We start from the raw sequence: 14,100 nt of genomic DNA, 5'->3' as shown, positions 1-14,100 counted from the left end.
GAAACTGTGGAAACACGGAAGAAAAGAGTTTTCCATTAAGGTCTGTTTTTATGCGTGAACACTGATACTTAATCCAGAGACTGGTTAGATGTAGTTGAATGTGCCTAGTTCTTCTTTGAGTGTTTGCTTTGTTTTGGGGTAGGTGGATTCAGAATGTACTCCTTCATATCAGGTAGACCGGCCTGCAAGATGCATTTAATTAAGGTGTTTCCCAGGGGTCAGATATTTAAGCCCAGTGATGCCTCCTCTTAGCACTCTTCACTCCTTTAGTTTTGATCTTGTATATGATTCTCCAGTTTTTGTAAATCCCTTGTTTTCCATTGGCAGGGCCTGAAAATCCTTGGTTGGTACAAGCATATGTCTTTGCAGCCAAGCATCCCTTTGCCTCTGTGGTGGCACAGGAAGTGTTTCAGAGTGGAATTATCCCTGCAGATACAGACTTCCGTATCTACAGGGACTTCGGGAATATTCCAGGTATGTTATCAGTAAGCCTGTCAATGGGGGGCATTATTTAATCCTTATCTAGATTTATAACAAGGGGCCAATCCTGTAAATGCTCATTCATGTAACAGTTTTAGGGTTTGGGCTCTAGGCCATGAACTCCAAACTGAAACTTGACTTGGTGTCTGCTTAAGTTTAGGAGGAACATACTGTGTTTCTCCTGTAGGAAAATAACCCTCATGGTTTTTGGTGTCCCACACAGACTAGGTGTATATACTCAAGGTCCTGAGTGTTCTCTGTTTCAGTGTGTCTTCATTCTCTGTCAGCCCCCTGACTTCTAGCACACTATGCTATGGCCATGCCATGGCACACTGAAAATTCTCTGACTTTTAAGTTGTGGACTAATATAGCAAACTACAGTTGATCTTAATTAAACCAAAACGGTACCACATTGTCAAAGTACAGCAGGTTTGAAAATATAAAATGCTTTCCTCCATGACAGCATTGACCACAGTATCACGTTGTAGCTGAGGTTTAATGCCACCTCACAGGTATAGGTTATGGAAAGCTGCTACCCTTGTCACTTTGCAATCCAGATATATGGGCTACAGAAACGTGCTCGTTTCTGGCATATGAGTTGGCAATGGCAGTTTTTGCAAACAGTGTTAATAAAGCCAATGGGTACCCCAGGGAGAAAGAGAGCCTATTACAGGGGGCAACCACATGGGGAAAATTACTTATTTAAAAATCAGGAAAATCTCTTGGAAGTCAAATATATATTATAGCATAGTTACATTTAAAACATTTAAATTCAAGTGGGGAAAAACCCCCACTTGCAATCAAGAATTAAAAGAAAAATTATCTATGTAAGGAATAGACAGGGGAAAAAAGAAGCATCACTTTTAGATTTGTAACTCTTATGGCTGCAGTCTTGCTACTTTCATTGCAGTAGTCATGCTCCAGATGGTCAGGTATGGGGACTTTTGAATCCTTAGTTTACATTTCACACTAATCCCTTTTTCCTAACTACTTAAATAATGGGTGGTTTAATTGGAGAAGACGGCACAAAATGACATCTCATTTGGCACAAATGCTAAAGGAAAATCGATTTCTAGAGGAGGAGGATTGAAGGTATTTTAATATGTCTAGCTTTGAATGAACACTGAGTTATCTTCTTCTCTAGAAAAGTGGTCTACACAGAGTGACACTTAAGGACATGGTTAAAGCAAAGTATTGTACTGCGTGCTCTGAACTGTTCTGAAGCACACTTCTAATCTCAAAATGGATTTTGTAAGCATAGTACCTTCTGATGTAGCTAATCTGTGTCCATCTGTGTTTGGAAATGTACCTACTCTATTAGGTGGCAAATGAGTTTTTATTGCCTTTCTTCTGATAGCCATGCAGAGCGAAAACAGCTGTGTCTGAGAAATGGATTCTATTCCTTCTCGTGCACCAACAAAATTGTTTGTTTGTTTTGATCAGCTACACTGGTACAAAATCAGTGACAGCACTAAGAGTATGTAGGTACTACTGTGAGCGTACACACTATGAATTTCACAGGGGTACACTGAAGGCATCATTTGGCTTGCAGAATCTCTACTAGTGGTGATTCATGGGAAGGAAAGAACTCAGCTTGATTTTTGGAGTCCAAGCAGACTTTGCAAGACTGGCAATTACAAAAAATCTCTTTTTACTTGTAAGCTGACCACACAGAATTGTTAAGCAGTGGTAATCATGCAATCTCAGGATTACATTTTCTAGTTGCTTTTCTGTATAGAACCACACTGAATCTTTAGTGATGATGCTGGGAAAGCACAAAATCTGGAATTTGGCTGTTGGCTGGTAAGAGTGATATTCCACTGCTTCAGGCAGACAACCAGTCACCAAATAAACTATGGAAGGTGATAGGGGGCTTATGCTGTCCTTGGAGGCTAGAGGCTAGCTTCATTAGAGAATCAGGTGATCAGGAATATTGGCATAGGCATGACTTTCTACAGTAGAGGGAAGCTGTGTGTATAAACACCAGGCATGGCAGTAAAATACAGAAGGTTCAAATATTTTCATATACCTTTAATTAAATATGTCCAGGTTCTGTTACAAAATTGGTTCTTAAGCAGTCTTACTACATGTGGTAAGCTGTTCAAGTCATAGTAGTCAAAAGTGGTTGTTGGGTTACACTGGTAGAACAAAACTATTTTTTACTTTGTAAAATGTTCTGAAAGCTTTCAAGTGTTTTTGATTAGGTTTAGGTAACTTTAATCATAGTCCTTTTCTATCTTCATAGGAATAGACTTGGCTTTTATTGAAAATGGCTACATTTACCATACAAAATATGACACACCAGACAGAATACTAACGGATTCAATTCAGAGAGCAGGTTGGTATTCAGACTTCCATCAAAAATTCGATAAAGAATATGGCTAAATGAAAATTGCTTCCTTTTCCCACTAATCCTTATCATAGCCCCTATAAGTTGGAAATTTCTTAACGATTAGTGATGCATAATCTAAACATTTGGTAAATTTCAAAAGAAATGAAACTTCTCAGAATTCAGTGGCTCCTGATTTGTAACAAGCTATGGAGCCTCTTTCAGATTGAAATCTGGCCAGGCCAGTGTTGACCAAATTCATCACCCTCTGATGACTGTTCAAAGATCTGTCTCTGGCCATTTTCATATGGGCAAATATGCACAATACTTTGAATCCTTGTTTAATATTCTCCACAAGGAGGCTGAGGGTTAAATGGGTGACATGGAGACTGAACTGCCTCTAGGATTGGTCCTTCCCTAACGAGGGCAGAACGAAAATGGCAGGACAATCTGGGCAAGCTTCTGCTGCTGCCACTGCCCATATTTTATTATTTCCGGGGATAAAGAGAACAATTCACTTTCCAGATCTGTCAATATTTTACCTTTTTATAAGCACTAAATTTACTCTTAAGAGAATCTGTAAAAGAAATTATTAATAGATTTTTGAAAAACCACAACACCCAAGTGTGTGCTTGTCACCACCAGGAATATTAACAAAATTAGTGTCTTCTTTCTTTGACTGGTAGAATTAAATCAATTTTACTCTTTCCAGGCTTGTTTCTCAATCTTTTTATAGGCACTCAAGCATCAGTTGTCGTATTGCAGTCATGAATAAATTATATAGCTAATATTCAGTTTTAGTTGAAGGAATTGGTTCAGCAGCAGAGTTCTGTGAATAACTTTCATGGAGATCAAACAGTTTTACATGTTTTGTTTTGTTTTTAAAGTAATACAGCTGCAAGATCTAGTGTACTTCTGTTTTTTTCCCCCCCATCCTTGTTGTAAAGCTGATGCTCCTCATTTTGATAATTTGTTACAGCAAGCGCATGTCACTGCTTAGAGCTTGGTTCCCAAGGATTTTTTATATTAAGGGTCACTATGTAGGTTTAGAACAGTGGTTCTCAAACTGTGGGTCAGGACCACAAAGTGGGTTGTGACCCCATTTTAATGGGATCGCCAGAGCTGGCTTAGACTTGCTGGAGCTCAGGGCTGAAGCCCAAGCCCCACTGCCCAGGGCCAAAGCTGAAGCATTCAGCCCTGAGTGGCGGAGCTCAGGTTACAGGTCCCTCTGACTGGAGCTGAACCCCTTGGGCTTTGGCTTTGACCCTCTACCCTGCCCAGGGTAGTGAGGCTCGGGCTTTGGCTTTGGCACCCCACCTGGGGTAGTAGGAATCAGGCAGACTTAGGCTTCGGTCCCACCTCCTGGGGTTGTGTAGTAATTTTTGTTGTCAGAAGGGGGTCGCGGTCCATTGAAGTTTGAGAACTCCTGGTTTAGAAGAATATTTTGCATTGTGTGTAATCAAATATGAAATGACAGCTGAAAGATCTTAAACACATTTCTAACGTGATGTAGAAGTATAATTTTAAGATGTAATGGTTTTTTTTATAACATCTATATATAGAACTATGTACTTGTTTTTCCTATTTTCCTATTATATATATTGTCTTTTTTTTCCCCCCCCTTAAACAGGTGACAATATATTAGGAATGCTAAAATACTTAGCAACATCAGATAAATTGGCAAAATCTTTTGACTATCGGCATGGAAATGTGGTCTTCTTTGATGTATTTGGTCTGTTTGTCCTGGCCTACCCTGCTCGTGTTGGCACCATCATGAACTATATAATAACTGCAGTTACTGTCCTTTATCTAGGAAAAAAAATATTACAGCCCAGAAACAGGGGTAAGTCCAGTTAAGACAAATGTGATTTTTCTGAAGAGGAGGAACTTGTAAGTTTTTAAATAAACAGGAGCTAACATGATAGGAAATTATCAGCAGATTATGCAGTTACTTGCATAGATGAACTTTAAAATGGATATTGTGTACTCAGTGGCTTGTGTCATTTGCTTTGGAGCTCATTGTATTAAGTCACTCAAGCATGAAATGACTACAGTGATAAAGGGATATCATCATAGGCCCAAAATCAAGACTGTGTTGTAGCTCAGCTTTTCATGAAAATTTCAGTGGCATTTTTTAAAAAGTTAAAAACAGCCATCTGAAATTATTTCAAAATGATTCAATGTCCAGTTTAAATTGTTAGTTTTAGTAACACGGGCAGGGCTTTTTTCTTTCTTATTTAAAAAAGGGGTATCTTTTTACATACAAATTTGTCAATATACAGCAGCAAATAATAAAACAGTCTTTTAAAAGGAATAAAGGGGTACTAAAACTTACTTAAAGGACCTTGTTCATGTAGGCTAAATAGACTTATAGACTTTAAGGTCCGAAGGGACCATCGTGATCATCTAGTCTGACCTCCTGCACATTGCAGGCCACAGAACCTCACCCACTCCTGAAACAGACCCCCAAACCCTGGCTGAGTTACTGAAATACTCAAATCATGGTTTAAAGACTTCATGTTACAGAGAATCCACCCTTTACACTAGTTTAAACCTGCGAGTGACCCATGCAACCTCCTACAGAAGCTACGGAAACTACCTTCTTTCTCTGGGAAAACATAAACTGGAATCCTTAAAAAAACAAACAAGAGGTTTCCTAGGCTGTGGGATAATCTCTCAAGGGAAATGCCCTGAACAAATCACTAGTTCAGTAAGAAAGGATCTTATAGTGATAAGGACATGGGCTGGATAGCTTAGGCCCTGATGCTGCAAAGGAATCTTCAACAGCAGACCCCTAAACCTACATTGCGTCTTGTTTAATTGCTTTAATTTCCAAGGTGATCATTGTTGTAATTTTAGTTCCAGTATAGCACCCTAACTATAAGATGTAGCTAATAAAATGGCCCATTGCATTTGAGTTTACTATTCTTTCTCTCTTCCTTAGCTATTAACTACATGAAGGAGCTCTCCGTTGCATTTGGCTTCACATTGTTAAGTTGGTTCTCCACATTAGTGACTGTTCTTATTGTGGCAGTGTTCATCTCTCTCATCGGACGGTCTCTTTCTTGGTATAACCACTTCTATGTCTCCATCTTCTTGTATGGAACTGCAGCTGCAGCTAAACTAATCCTTGTGCACACGTTAGCCAAAAAGTTCTATTATAAGGTAAGTGCTGATTCTTTGTAGTTTACTGGTTGGTGACATGGAGTAGAAAAATTAGATCATTACTGATGATGAACAGGGATTTAATAATCTGAACTGTGATACAGTATTGGCTACTTGGAAGCCCATCAGTTCAGTTGGCTCATAAGCTTCATGAAGATTTGTATCTCTGTCTAACATGTATTTAAAGGACATCTCTTAGGGTGTTAAGTTGAATATTTTTAAGCATATTATCAAACTGGATCAGTCCCTAGACCCATCTAGTTGAGAATATTGTGTCTGACAGTGACCAATACTAGATGCTTCAGAAGAAAGGGCAAGAGCCCCATGGTAGGCTAATTTAAGATAATTCTACTGCATTAGGTCTCATCCTGGTCTCTAGTAGTTAAATTGGTTTAACCCTGAAGCATGAGGTTTTGACGTTCTTGTTATCACTAATTATGATAACTCTGCATATTCTTTATCTATGTAGTTATTCAGTCATTCTTTAAATCTTGTTAATTTTTTTGGCTTCAGATAACTGCCTGTGGCAATGAGTTCCACAAATTAATCACAGACTGTGTGGAAAAGTGGTTCCTTTTATTTGTTTTGAATTTCTCACCTTTTAAATTTTATTAAATGATCCTTTAGTCTTGTGTTATAAGGCAGAGAGAACAGAAGTTCCCAGTTTACCTTCTCTGTACTATTCATTATTTTATATACTTTTATCATGTGCCCTCTTATTTTTCTTCTTTCTAAGATAACAATCCCAGTCTTTTCAATCTCTTCTTATGAGTTTTCCCCTGGCTTTGATCATTCTCTTGTTGCTCTTCTGTGAATTTCTAATTCTGCACTTTCCATTTTGAGTACTACACAGAGTATTCTAGGTGAGGCCATACCATTGATTTATATAATGGTATTATAATTTCCATGGTGTTCATCCCATTCCTTACGCATCCTAATTTCTTGTTTGGTTTTTTGACCACAGCTGCACATTGAGTAGAAGTCTTCATTGAGCTATCTACGGTGACGTCCAGGTCCCTTTCTTGAGTTCCTATAATTAATTTAGAACCCTGTAAGTTGTATCGGTAGTTTACATTTTCACTTCCAATGAGCATTACTTCGCATTACTGACATTGAATTTCATTTGTCATCATGTTGCTATGATATTCTGGGGTGCAATCCAGACATTGAAGGGCTGTGTCACCTTTGTCCTGCAACCTGGGGAGCCTCACAGTGCTTTGCTACCGTAACTCGCAACTTTGGCCCCTCAATAAACAAAAAAACAGCATGCAAGTCACACCCTGAGTGTCTGCTGGCAGGCTGCAGCTATACATGCTTCAGTCACACTCTGGTTTCCACCAGCCTTGATTACCACTTGCGTGGTTATCTCAATACACTCCCAGTCCCAGATTTTCCCTCAAAATGTATGTTCTGTACTGTCCAACCCTCTCCTGAACAGTTCAGATATTTTAGGTCTGTTGCCCCTCTAAAGTCCTGCTACTTTAAATGGAGTTATCTCATAGTCCAGTTTAACGACAACAATTGGATTAGTTTTGATTAAAGAATAAAACAAGTTTATTTACATACAAGAAGATAGGTTTTAAGTGAGTACAAGTATAAGGTATTAAAATCAGAAATGGTTACAAGAGAAATAGAGATGAAATGGTTTCTATTACTAGAACTTAACAAACTAGAGTTGATGAAGGTGAAACCCCCTACCACATGTTTTCACTAACATTGCTAACCAATGTTAAAAATGTGCCTGATCTTGCCTGTGGATCCTGGTGTTTCCTTTGAAAAAAATAAAATAACCCTCGAATTTGACAATATAAAATACTATACCCAAAAAAGGCTTTAATGTAATTGTATATGCAGTAATAAAACTGAATATATAGGAAGAGGTATAGTTACAGCTGCTGCTGAAACTGTAACTCAGAATCTTCTTAAGTGTTTGTGAAATGTGTTTTCATGTGGTTACAAACCATTTGCTACATATGAAAGTAAAAAGCAATGTGGATAAAACATACATCTAGAAAATGTTGCCTTCCTTTTCTGTTAATTCTCTCTTCCTTCTCTCCAACTTCCAAACTAATCTCCTGTAAACTACTTTTTTGAATCTGCTCTGATGTAGCATCTAATTATATAGCTCCATAAAGGGAAAGAAACTGGTGTGGCAGTGTTTATAAAAGGATAGATGGTGACCAAACAAAACTTTAGCTGTGTATAAGCAACAGAAATTTGCAGTAGTGGCCTTAAGAGATCTGATATATACTGATAACTGTGTGGGCTAATTCTGTATTTTTTCTTTTTTCTTTACAGAATACAAATGAGCAGTACCTGGGGGAGATGTTCTTTGATGTCTCACTTCTTGTTTGGTCTATTGCATTGGTTCTAATCACTCAGCTAGGCCTTTGCTCTGCATTCATCTGTGCAATGTGGGTAGCGTTTCCTTTACTCACAAAACTATTGACCTATAGAGAATTCAAACAAAAAGGTAAAATTTGATTTTATTATTTGACAACCTAGCAGCTCAGTTATTATATGTCCGGGCATGATTACAGCCAGCTTGAACTAAACTAAAGAGAATTCCCATTAATGTGGTGTGGTTCTTTAAACAAAAATAACTTCTCTGAGCTCTGAATTATTCTAACTTAAGAAAACCAGTAGCATTTTGTTAGGAATAACTGTAACCTTGACATAAAGGCAGTTTTTAGAATAGAGCAGATATGTAGGAGTGGTTTGAGTCATCTATGTAATTAGAGTCCTGTGCGGATACAAAATTTATATCCACATCCAATCTGCAATCCACAAAAATGGTCCAGGGATATCTTCCTCCGTGGACGCAGATATCCACAGATACAAAGCGATATCAGATACAAAGCGGATTTGCAGGGCTCTATATATAATATTCCAGTATTGTCACCCTGAAGCCTAGAATGTCTGTCAGTGTGAAGCTATGGAAACAGCAACAAGCATGTCTCTTTGTTCAGCATATCACAAGGTTCAATCATCACTAGAGTTTGCAGTCTGTTACCATCCACTTTCTAAGTTCTCAACTATTTTGACTTCACGAATTACACCTGTTTGTTGTACGGCTACACATCTATGCCATGCCAAGAGTCCTAGACCATTGTGATATCAGAGGTAACTCAACCTGTCACCACCCTTCCTTTACAACTAATTTGCATGCAACAATTTCATTGACCATGTGAGGAAGGTTGCACAGATGTGGATTATTTGGCCCAAATGCTACACCCATGTGAGAGAGCCTCGGCTTTTGGCTACTAAAATAATATATGTATCAATATAGATTCAGTGGGGTAAATTATCAGTGTTTTCAGTTTTTTGATCATTGTTCAAATATTTAGATGGAAGATGGGACCTAAAGCAGTGTTATAGTTAGACACTGATATTGAGACAAAAGTCTGTTTTGCTTTTTTCACAATACCAATATAGTATTATGTGGCTTTAAAAATGTCTTGCACTGGCATGGTCTGTACCAAATGGAGCCTTCTGTCCATGTAGATGGACCTCGCCCTTGGAAATAGCTTGTATTTGTGCCTTGATATTATATACAGTAACTAATTAAAACTGTAAATTCTGTATCTTAACAGGCTACAGAATATAATGCTTGCTTGTTTTTTTCCTCTCTCCTGTAGGTGCCACAATAAGATTTGTTGTGATTTACATGCTGGGAATGTTTATTCCATACCTGTATATAATGTACCTCACCTGGACGATATTTGAAATGTTCATTCCCATCATGGGTCGAAGTGGTACAGAAATTCCACCTGATGTAGTGCTGGCAGCCTTTATCCTTAGCAGCACTGTAATTCTATCTTCCTATTTTGTAAGGAGTTTTTTTTTTTTTTTTTTTAGATCTTGTAATCTATATATTGAGCTACTTTTTTAAAGGAATATTTGAAATTAATCGTGGTTTAATTGTAGGCTAAAAAGCTAGCGTATTACAAGGAACTCCCATAAAAGTAGCTAAATCAACACATTAAAATTAAACTAGACTTCAGAGCTGCTGTTTGTGGATATTTGAAAGCCAAATTCTACCTTCATATAATGGTGTGCTCCTCTCAGTGAAGTTGATTGAAGTTGTACATATTACAGGGTTGAATTTTGCCCAGTATCTGACTAGAGAGTTGGATTTATACATGATATGAAAATGAGATGCTGATGGGGAAGCTCAGTGGCTTTTCCCTATTGGTGAAGGAGTCACCGAGAGGACTAGTACATTTTTTTGGTCAATATTCTGTTGAAGTAACCTGCTGTCTATGAAGATGGGGGTCCATCCCATTATAAACTTCCCTTCCTGTATTCAGGATGATTCTTTTGCATTCATGGTGAGATTAAACTGAGTCATTGTACAGGAGAGAGTTTAAATGCAGTAAACAATACATTGTTAGTTGAAGCAAACCCATTTAGACAGAACACAAGAATATATCTGCTGTAGGGTGGAGATGCACAGATCCGTGCAAGGGAAGAGTATCCTCAATTGAAAAACATAATTTAACTTTCTTGAGATATTTTAATACTGGAGGCTAATTAAGACTTTAGTGTAATTTAGGAAGAATGTGGCATTGTGTATAAATTGACCTGAATAATATATAAATACCATGATGTTTCAACACTGTTTTTAACAATGGCCCTCACACAGTCCTCTAATTAAAAATAATCAGGTACCATTTTCTAATGAACATTTTAAAAAACTATGTGTGCTTTCTTAAAACTCCAGGAAATTTGCACATAGATCTAGCATATTGGTTATTTAAGATTGCAAGACTTAACATCTCTTGCATCAAATTAAATAACACTTGTGAAGATAATCACATTTTAAAATGTCCTCTGAATTCCATAAATTAGATCTTTAGAAATATACTAGCACTAGCTTTCGTTATTCAGTGCAGTAATTTCATAACTAGTGTCTGATATTTTTATTTTGTAGCTTAACTTCATCTATCTTGCCAAAAGTACAAAGAAGACACTGATAACTTTAACTACAGTGTTTGGAGTTACACTAATTCTTGTTTGCAGTGGAGTATTCTTCCCATACAGTTCTGATTCTGCTAATCCAAAGCCTAAGCGAGTCTTTCTCCAGGTAAGAAAAACCTTACATAATATATAGCCTACATTTAAAAAATTCTTTTTTTTTAAACTGATGTTTTTCTCTTCAGCCTTCCTTTCCCCCTTCAAAGAAGGGTATTTTGTCCTTGGATACAGGACAATTCATAAGAGGATTGTTCATTTCCAAGCAGTTAAAATAATGTAGCTGCTTGAGATTATTGTAACTTTTTTTGTTGTCATTGCTCATGGTGGGCCACTCTTCCCTGACTTCTGTTCGGTTACACCAGGAATGAATTTGGCTCAATAAACATGTTTAAATACTTACATATATTTGTTCTAACCAACAATATTTTTAGAAGTAGCATGCAGGAAGCTAGGTAGACTGTCTCTCTTTTGATCCTTGTGGAGCAGTCCATCTATTTCCTGTGGAGGCTGGTTCAGCTGCACTCTGTATATGCTGATTTTGTTGGAGTGCTATGGTCAACCTGAAAGGATAGCGGGTTAATCTTCAGCAGTGAAAGGATTTGCCTTCCCCAGTTAGTTTTAGAGTGCACATGTATGTGCAAAGAGTGGGTGGAGTGCCAAGTGTAGCTTTGCAATGGTTAAAAGTCTTACCAGACTTTGGAACACCACAAAGTGTAAAAACAAGAAGTGTTATCAAATAAAGGCAAATTGTCTTGTTGCAGTGGGCTTGGAGCCTCTTTCTCTGTTTATCTCCAGTTGAGAGATCTGACATCAAGAAAACTTATTAGTAACTTAAAAGACAACCAGTCCTGTTTATCAATGATATCCTGGTATTATGTAGTGGAATTACCTTCTTAGCAGAGTAGTGGGTAGTGGCAGTAATTTGGAAACTGGGATAATTGATTTTGCTCCTGACAACTTGTTCTTCTTTCAGCGATGGTGCCTATGTGTATCCCACATGTGGGACACCCATGTGTCTGAGTCCGGAGTTTCTTACAAGCAGTTTCCATTAGCTCACATGTGCCATAGTTCTCGTGCTCCCAACCAATGGCGTAAAGGGAGATGTGGGCTGACACCTCTCCAGTTCCTTCTGACCACCGCATGCTCTGAGTCAGAATCTTCCATGTCCTCAGCATCTTTTTTACTGCACCATTCCTGTAAGACTTGTGTATAACTAGTTTCTTTAGGAGTTTTTATAGTATAGTCTAGCATAATCGGGGTAGTCAATTATTTTTTGTCAAGGTCCAAATTTCTTGGGCAAGGTATAGTCAAGGTCCAGACTCCAAAGAAAATAACAATCAAAAATAACAATAATGATAAGTAAATAAAAGGATTTTGGGGTCTGTTCAAAAGCATGTTGCAAGTTCTTCTAGCATGACATGGGGGCAAGATCAAACATCCCAGTCCAGGGCTGGTGCAACTCAGAACCTGGTATTTGGCTGGGCATCAAAGATAGAATGCTTACGTTTCAAGAGGGTGCAATCTATCTTTAATGAAAGGAGAAAAGTTTCTACAATAAGCTGTTCGAGTGCTTGCTCATATTGATTCCAGTTAGGTGTGTACGCGTCACGTGCATGATCGTCGAAAGATTTTTACCCCAGCAACACTCGGTGGGTCAGCTGAGGCACCCACTGGAGTGGCGCCTTCATGGCGCTGGATATATGCCCCAGCCGACCCAGTGCCCCTTAGTTCCTTCTTACCGCCCGGGATGGTCGTTGGAACTGTGGAGCGCAGCGTAGCTGATCTCCACTCTCCCTAGCTTTCTCTCTTAGTACCTGTTAATAGTTGTTAGTAGTTAGTGTAGTTAGATTAGGGTACTTAATAGGGTGGAGCGGGGTCTTCTCCCCTCTCCCCCGTCCTGGTACTGGGGCCCCTGCCTGGGTCTCTGTGCTTCAAACCCTGCTCGGCTTGTCTGAAGCCGATGCCAACAGGTGGACCCCCCTCCCCCCACGACTCTTGCCTAAGGTGTCTGGGGGAATCCCACCAAGCGGACAAGTGCCGCATTTGCAAAGCCTTCAAGCCAAGGACCAAAAAGGAGCAGGACTTTAGACTCAAGCAGCTCCTTTTGGAGGCGGCACTTAGCCTGGTCCCTTCCTCCGCTCACCGGGACTCGGCGTTGTCTTCAGTGCGAAGTGCCCCTGTGGCACCGACTGGTCCAGCACCGCGTTCGGACTCTGCTAAGGACTCACGGCGTCGGGCCCCCCCCGGCACCTCCACCACCGTGGCGCCAGTCCCTATCTCCTGGCCAGAAGAAGCAGCAGCCCAAGCAGGTACTGACTGCTTCTTCGTTGTCAGTTTGATAGCCACCGACACTTCCCGCGCCGGAGCCAAGTCCATTGTTGGAGCGCACAGGACAAGTAATGGCTCCTGCACTGTCCACTCTGGCGCCGCAAGGGCTGTCGAATCCGATGCCTGTTAGCTCCCCAGTGCACACCGCGGTCGAGCTAAGGCTGCCCTCCATGCTGTAGACCTTCTCTACAGCGCAGGACTTGATCCCACTCACAGAGCCGACTCCCCTGCAGCCAGTGGCACCGCTGGTGCGGGTGGTGCCATCGAAGGGAAAACCATCCCTGATATGACCGCCGTCGCCAAGTGAAGCAGAGCGGCACTGGTTCCGGGCCCGATCTTGGTCCTGGCACCTTTCACAGTGTCGCTCGCAGTCCTGGCACCGATCCCGTTCTCGGCGCCAGTTGTACTCGTGACATCGCTCCAGCTCGTGGAGATCAGAATCGCAGTACGGCTGGTACTGATCGCACTCTCGGCACTGCTCCCGGTACTGGTCAGAGCAGCACTCGACCCGGAGCCAATTCCAATGCCGGTCTTGTCGAAGTTCACCATTGAGATCCAGATCAGGCTCCCGGTACTGATATGACCACAGGCACCGATGGACATCTCGGTACCGTTCTACATCTTGCCACTGGTCCACGGCACCATACAGCACTGGATGGCTCTGCGCCAACACGTTCGCCACTGCTTTGGCCGTCTCATTCCGCCTCCATGTCGTCACGCTCACAAGGTGGCCAACACGCCCAGGACTAGGGCGAGGATGGTGCAGGCCAGTGGCTGGACGAAGGCCAGGACCTGAGCCAAGGACCTCACTGTGGTCTTTT

General features: G+C 40.3%; 1 protein-coding gene across 12 annotated transcripts in view; it reads left to right on the top strand.

The window, feature by feature from the left end:
* Positions 1-14,100, top strand: part of ERMP1 (endoplasmic reticulum metallopeptidase 1) — a 64,255-nt gene that overhangs the window by 23,342 nt on the left and 26,813 nt on the right. For all 12 annotated transcript variants that reach the window (XR_012159103.1, XR_012159102.1, XR_012159101.1 and 9 more), the window contains exons 5-11: positions 328-474; positions 2,726-2,818; positions 4,440-4,652; positions 5,754-5,974; positions 8,273-8,447; positions 9,613-9,803; positions 10,908-11,060. Coding sequence is in view for 3 of the 12 variants with exons in the window: in XM_073345292.1 (XP_073201393.1) it covers positions 328-474; positions 2,726-2,818; positions 4,440-4,652; positions 5,754-5,974; positions 8,273-8,447; positions 9,613-9,803; positions 10,908-11,060 (1,193 nt within the window). In the remaining 9 variants the exon portion in view is untranslated. The remainder of the gene's footprint in view (positions 1-327; positions 475-2,725; positions 2,819-4,439; positions 4,653-5,753; positions 5,975-8,272; positions 8,448-9,612; positions 9,804-10,907; positions 11,061-14,100) is intronic.

The sequence above is a fragment of the Lepidochelys kempii genome, chromosome 5, assembly GCF_965140265.1.
Source record: "Lepidochelys kempii isolate rLepKem1 chromosome 5, rLepKem1.hap2, whole genome shotgun sequence".
NCBI classification, from domain to species: domain Eukaryota; kingdom Metazoa; phylum Chordata; order Testudines; family Cheloniidae; genus Lepidochelys; species Lepidochelys kempii.
This window is presented reverse-complemented; position numbering and strand designations above follow the sequence as displayed.